The sequence below is a fragment of the Trypanosoma theileri genome, assembly GCF_002087225.1.
Source record: "Trypanosoma theileri isolate Edinburgh chromosome Unknown TM35_Tth_8_V1, whole genome shotgun sequence".
Classification (NCBI taxonomy): Eukaryota; Euglenozoa; class Kinetoplastea; order Trypanosomatida; family Trypanosomatidae; genus Trypanosoma; species Trypanosoma theileri.
The window spans coordinates 53,028-60,041 of record NW_021639850.1 but is presented as its reverse complement, the minus strand read 5'-3'; the positions used below and the strand labels follow the sequence as shown (position 1 = coordinate 60,041).

General features: G+C 34.8%; 2 protein-coding genes across 2 annotated transcripts; both read right to left on the bottom strand.

The window, feature by feature from the left end:
* Window positions 1-22: 22 nt before the first annotated feature.
* TM35_000081200 (uncharacterized protein) lies at window positions 23-1,108 on the bottom strand (the record flags this gene model as incomplete). Its single annotated transcript, XM_029023985.1, has 1 exon — window positions 23-1,108. One exon carries the CDS (start codon window positions 1,106-1,108, stop codon window positions 23-25), a length of 1,086 nt encoding a protein of 361 aa, XP_028884388.1.
* A 594-nt stretch (window positions 1,109-1,702) lies between these two features.
* TM35_000081190 (Ap-4 complex subunit beta) lies at window positions 1,703-4,057 on the bottom strand (the record flags this gene model as incomplete). Its single annotated transcript, XM_029023984.1, has 1 exon — window positions 1,703-4,057. The coding sequence occupies one exon, from the start codon at window positions 4,055-4,057 to the stop codon at window positions 1,703-1,705; it is 2,355 nt and encodes a 784-aa protein (XP_028884387.1).
* Between the last annotated feature and the right edge of the window lie 2,957 nt (window positions 4,058-7,014).

Sequence of the window (7,014 nt, the reverse complement as noted above, 5' to 3'; positions counted from 1 at the left end):
TTTTTTTTTTTTTTTTAGTTTTTTACTCAACTAATTCATTTACAAGAGAACGCCAACGCTCCAGTGTTTCCACAAACACTGGCATGATATCTTTGAGAGCTGACGAACTACAATATCGCAGTGGGATAGTGGATGAGAGCAATACAATATCATTCTGTAGTGACATTCCAATTCCACCTCCACACACTTCACGTCCAAGTAGAGATCCTTCTAATAGTAATTCATAAAGTTTAATACGCACTGCAGGTTCATCTGGTAACTGCGTAAGAAGTGTAGAGTATATATAGAGTCGCTCCGTAGCATGATCAAAGGTAATAAGAACTGTATGACGATCATCTGTGCCAACTACACAGGTAAGATTCATATCAAATTGCAGGGACAAACCCAATTCATCACCAAGTTCCTGTAAATTAGCTTTTGCACTTTGTAAGAGATCTGTATTTGGCGACTCCTGTCGTTTTCCAAAACTGTTATTACTAGTACTTCCACGACCACCTCGAGTTTTTTGCTGATCTCGTACTTCAGTTAATTCTCGTCGTAAACGTTGTACTTCCTCACGTAGTTGAAGATTCTCCACCTCCAAGGCGGTATTAGTGCCGCTGCTATCCATAATATTACTAGTCTTATTACCGAAAAGAGCTGCAGTACTACTTTGTACGGTAGGACGAACATCAAAACTATTCTCTGGATCTACATGAGTAGTAAAAGAAGATCCACGTTCACGTAAAGAACCGAAATGAGAATTACCATCTTTTGAATCTACCAATGTGGAAGGGGGTGATGTACCACTACGATTACCATCTCGCATCGCCTGTACAGGAACATCACTTGTTCTCTCATTTACTCCACTTTCTTCTTCTCCCATCTCATCATCATGCGAGAGTGCAAGGTGCAGCATGGCGTTATTGCAAAGACCAAAGTCAGCGCCTACAGCATCGTCTTGAAGTACAAGATTGTTAAAAAGCAGCAATTGTCCATCAGGAACACCATAAGACTTCAAACATCGCCGTATTTTTCCTACACTCAGTTTGCCAAGATCTCCACGGATCACTATTTTAAATTTCCTACCATCGGTTCCCTGAACAAAGAATACTTGCTTGTCATCCATTTTTCTTTTTTTTTTTCTTTCTTTCAAATATTTAAAAATAATATATATATATATTGTTTTCTCTATGTCTCTCCCTAGCTTCAAACAGGAGTCGGCTATGTGCTGCGAATGGTTTATCTACTTTTTCTATCTTCTTTTTTTTGCTTTGAGTTTATCCCTTGTTTATTTCTCTTTTTCTTTTTCTCAGTTCCTCCTTTTTTTTTTTATCTTTTTTCGTTGAGTTTGAATTCACACACTAACTAGAAAAAAAAAAACGCCAGAAAACAGCAGTGTCTCCACCTCCCTTTTTTCCCTCCTTCACCGTTCCTGTCCAGAAAGAGAAGACGCAAACAAATATAAGAAAAAAAAAAGAAAAAAAAAATAAATCTCTCTCCTCAGCAATACAGGGCAACAAAAAGAGACTCAGAAAGAAAGAAAGAAAAACACAAGGATAAAGAAAAAAAAGGAAAAAATTTTTCTGCGATAAAAAGTAGTGAATCATGGACTCATGATGTCCTCATCTCTTTTTTTTTTTTTTTTCCTTCCTTATCTTCCCTTTTTTGTACTACTTTGACTAAAAACCATTTTCTTTTTTTTTTTCTTTTTTTTGGACGCCTAAAACTGTTCCATTATTCTTCTAAGAAGCACAAGGAACTGCTGCATATTAGGATTTTCAGATTTAACAGTGATGTTCACATCACCAGAGTTGTGTAGAAAGAGTTCTAGTAAAAAGTATGTCTCATGGTTTCCCTCCTGTTGAGCATAGAGATAATATTTATGTGTACTAGTTCCTTGCATACCGGATGCTAATGTAATGATCCCACATTCTTCTAATGTCTCTTCAAATACTTCAATATCATTAGGCACAGCTCGCAACTGTAACTGCAACGTTGCTGTGTATCTGTTATCCAAATTTCCCCATTGACGTTGAAATTCTTGTGGATCCATCTCTACTTCATCTGAGAGTTCAAAATTATTAGAGAGTAGTGTTTGGGAATTGGTTTGCCATAAAAAAGTATTTTCATTTGCTTTTTTATTCTCTTCACCTGTGCCTACCACTACTGCCTCTGATATCACTTCTTCCTCTGCTACTGGATCATTATTATTATCATTATTATCATTATCATCATCATTTTCTTCTTCATCTTCCTCATCATTTACAGCAGATAGGGAACTCATAAAACTATCACTTGGTTGATGATAAACTACAGAGAGAGTATTAAACTCTTCAAAGAGTTTATCACGTAATGCGGCATTTTGATCTTCAACAAATTCTTTTATTTCTACTTTTGGAGAACATATAACTTTAGACGCCGCTGCCAGATTGTGACGTAAAAGTCGATGATAAAGTAAAGCTTGATCATGCACATCTGCATGTGAAAAATCATTAATAAGAAGTTTAAACATTTTCCCAAGTAACTGTTGCATCTCTGGTGGTCTTTTAAAGAAAAGCATAACGGCTGAAGTGAGAAACTGTAAACGAAACTCTGGCGTTTCTGTAAAAAGTCCTTTATGGCACATCTCTTCAAGAATATAAGGGGCATCTTCAATATATTCCCCAAATTCACCCATTACCCATACTAATGCCACTTTACTCTCCTCATCTGTAAAATTCATCTCATGATAGACAGTCACAAGAGCATCTAAAAAAGGTTGAACTACAGCCGTATCTCTGTATTTACGTAAATAATCTTTCATCACAGCAAGTGTTGCACCTCGTGCATGATTGGTATCACTTTCAAGAAAAAGAATAAAATATTGTAATACCACAGATGCGGTAGATGGAAGTCGTAGGGCTACACGTCCCATAGCGGCAATAGCCAAACGTACCACAGCCACATCTCGTTCCAACGCATAGGCGAGAAATTCTTCCAGAATGGCCTCTGCTGTTGTTGAAACAGCTATCATAGCGAGAATATCTATTTTTACAGCCTTCACATAGGTGGGTTCTGTATAGTGACAATAAAAGATTTTATAAACATCTTGAAATACAGCTGGATCACGTTCAACAAGTAACTTGATATGACATAGCACAACATAGGAAACTTCCACTTTTGAACTAGAGGAAACTAAAGTAAGAAGTGGATATTTAAGACGATCAAAGACTTGACGATGAACCGCAGGGTAATTCTGAGTGAGATGGAAAAATACATCACACACACTAAGGATAAGATCACTATTATGACTTTGAAGACGTTCTTCAAGAAGATTCATAATATCAAACATTTCTTCTTCATTACTAGGGGTATAACGAAGAACAAGATTAATAATTTGTGCCTGATGCCATTCAGGTGCATTACGCATCTTGTTTAACAAGTGATATAAAATTGGTTTGGTTACTTTAAATACTCCTTCTGTGGTACCATTAGATTCAGCATCTCGTGAGACTTCTACAAGTACAGAGAGAGCATTGCAGTAAACCAATGGATCAGGATCTCGCAGCATTCCAAGCATACGATCTAAAAAATGTTGTTTGTGGAACTCAATAGGAGAAATACGAAAAACCCTCAATGCACATAAACATGCAGTTTTACGTACATGTGGTGAAGTATCACTTAAACATTTTTTCACAAGAGGAATTAAAAAATCAAAAAGTTGTGGTAAACGAAGTGATGCGAGAGAACGCAAAGCGAGTGCACGTACCAAGGGACTTTCTTCTCCACATTCTTTCATTAATGTATTGATACTCAAAAGTGTCAATTCGGCATTATTCTCTGAACGACTCATAAGATAAAAATATATGAGTTTCTTACTTACAATATCAGTTGTAAAACATGATAAAATCATTTCCGAAAAAAGACTTGAGGTATCAACTCCCATTGTCATAAGTCCAATCACTTTGCGAAGAACATCACGTTTACGAATAGGATCCTTCTCCACTTGGGGATCCCGAAGTTGCAGTCGAAGTTCATTAACTTCACCACGTACTTCAGCAGGAGTATATGAACTTGTTGTTGTTGTTGTTGCCATCTGTTTTTAACAAGATGACTGAGAGACAGTTTTTCTTTTTTTTTTCCTTCTTTCGTTTCTGATATGATGTACACACCTGTTCCTCTGTAAACCCCAGAAAACAGAAGGAAAAGGTTGTTTATTTGGCGAAGGACCTAAAGTTTTTTTCTTTTTTTTTTTGTTTACCTAATGGGTCCAACTGTTGTATACATTCCGTGCATATATATATTTGGACCCCCACCACCACCGAAAGAAAAAAATAAAATAAACCAAAAGATACATGAGAGAAAAAAAAAAATAATATTTTACAAATTTCAAGTAAAAAATAAAAAATACGTCATAAGAAATCATCATCATCATTACAGAGAAATATATATATATATATATGGTAAAAATCATATAATGAAATTCGTGTTATTGTCGAGAAAAAAAAAAGAATGTCAGTCTGCGCGCACATACGGTTTTTTGCGCGTACGTACGATTTCCCCTTTTTTTTTATTTATTCATTCATGATAAAAATGATTTCAAAGCTTTACTGTTTTTTTTTTATTTCTTTTCCTTTATTTTTCATATCCCTTGAAATACATCCTTTTTAATTGTTTTTTTTTTTTCTTCCTTTTTCTTTTTAACTTCCCTGAAGAGGGCGTTATCATATTAATCCTATCGTCTTTGCCCTTTACTCAGAAAAGAGTCAATTTTGTTCGTGATTGCGAGTGTGTATGGATTTTATAATCCATACAGCAGCAAAACGTTGTTCATCAGTAAAAAAAAAAAAAAAAAAAAAAAAAAAAAAAAAAAACAATAAAAAAGTGTTGTAGCTGATAAGGACTACCCACGTGATTTCATTGGCTTTGCAAAAAAGAAAAAAAAAAAGAAAACGCTTTAAAAAAGAAGTAGCTTTACTTCAAAAAAGAAAAATGAAGAAACCTCAGAAAGCATATACGCCGAGAAAGAAAAAAAATGTATGCATGTATATACATCTCTGTTTGTGTTTGTGGTGTTCGTCTTCAGAACAAACAGAGACGTACAAGAGGAAATAATAGAATGTATCAACAATATCAGTGGTAGTGAATACGTATGCATACATATATATATAAACTATATGCTATACAACTCACCAACTCATGCCATCACACGTATTTACCCATGTCCTTTCTAATGGCCCCACTTATTGAAGTCCATTTCCATTTTTTCTCAACGTGAGTAGCAAACCACCAAAAAAAAAGTCTTTTTTTTTTTTTAAACGTCTGTAACAAACTTATTACCTTCAAAAACAAAAGTAAGAAAAAGAGTTCTTTCCTCGCTCTTAACCCCAGCATCTCTACTAATTACAGTAATATATATATATATATATATCAGTGTATTAGAGAAATGAATAAGTTAGCAATGAAAAACAACAAGAGAAAAGATTAATGAGTAAAAGTTGCCTCTCTGTTTCATTTTTCTTTTTTTTTTTTGCTCTTTCCCCCACACCCCCACACCCCTTTCTTTCTTTCGTGCTTTCTTTTTCTCTTATTAAAACGTTACCTTAACTCGTTCTTTTACAGATCCCTTTTCTTCCTCTTTACGTGTACAGAAAAGAAATCCTCAATTTCAGAGGTTACTACACTCTTGGTAAACTCGATGATCGACCCAATAATGTGATACAAACGAAACAGTCGTTTACCTGTATCCACTGTAGAAAGAAGAAAAATGAAAGAAGCAAACGTCTCTTCAGTAGTATCACTATGATCAGCTGTTTAAAGGATTAACAAAAAAAAAAAAAAAAAAAAAAAAACTCATGTACCCCCATCCCACTCCTCTTTGAAGGCGCATGCAATGCAAACGCTGAGAAAAAAAAAGTAAATTCGTAAATAATTTCACCAATAGGGTCTGCCCCCATAGTTATATACACCGAGAGAAACCGAAAAAGTGAGAAAACACTGAATAATAATAAAAAAAAAAGAATCAAGAAACAATATTCATCCCATGCAGGATTTAATACTCGCCTAAAGAAAAATCATTCATCCCTTTAGTAAAAGAAAATCAAGAACCATTAAGTAGTGATGTTCTCGCTGTCGATCAATCTTTCAACATCATCTGCCACTCAGATAAAAAAAAAAATCAAGACGGAACAGATATCAATCGACTCAAAGCAGTAACAAAACTGAAAACATGAACACTTTTTTACTTTCCAGCACCACATCACACGTCCAAGAAGATGTTAACAGATAAACAGATGTACCAATCTAGGTACACAAATGATTAAACAGAAACCTATAGACCAAACAAGCAAAAGAGTTAGCTAATTCCCTTCCTTATATCACCATATTCCTTTTCAAGACGAATTTCACAATTACTTATGACCACAGCAAATGGAAAACAAAAAGGAATCATCAGGAAAAAAAAACAATAGCTCAAACAAATTAAACCACAACAACCGTATTTTAAATATTCCGTTACCTCAAACTATTTCATTCCATTACTCTAACTGCCGTTCACCTTATTTCTTTTCACCCCGGTACCATATGTCCATAATAAACAATACATGGTACCTACTCAAATTGGATTATGGATCAAATCAATCAGCATAAATAAAGGACCACCAATAAAATCAGACCAGGACACACAGAAAAAGACACTTTGACAACACAAAATAGGTACAAGAGTAGTCTTAAAAGGGTTACTCTGCACACAGCTTCGCGTGTGTGTGTGTCCACAGCAGTTATCGGTATTAGAAAAAGGTGTGAGTGTGTGTGTCTCAAACCCGGTTGCGGAGAAAAAAAGAAAATGAAATATAAAACAAACAAAAAAAGGTAAAAAAAAACTAACAAAATACTATAAAAAACTTGCATACACACATATTAATTACTATATTAGCTATCTCTCGATTTCTTTATCTTCGTTTTTATTTGCCTTTGAACGCCATTTTTACTCTACAACAACAAACGCCTGCCAAAGCGAGACAAAGGGGATAAAAAAAAAAAAACATGCCACAA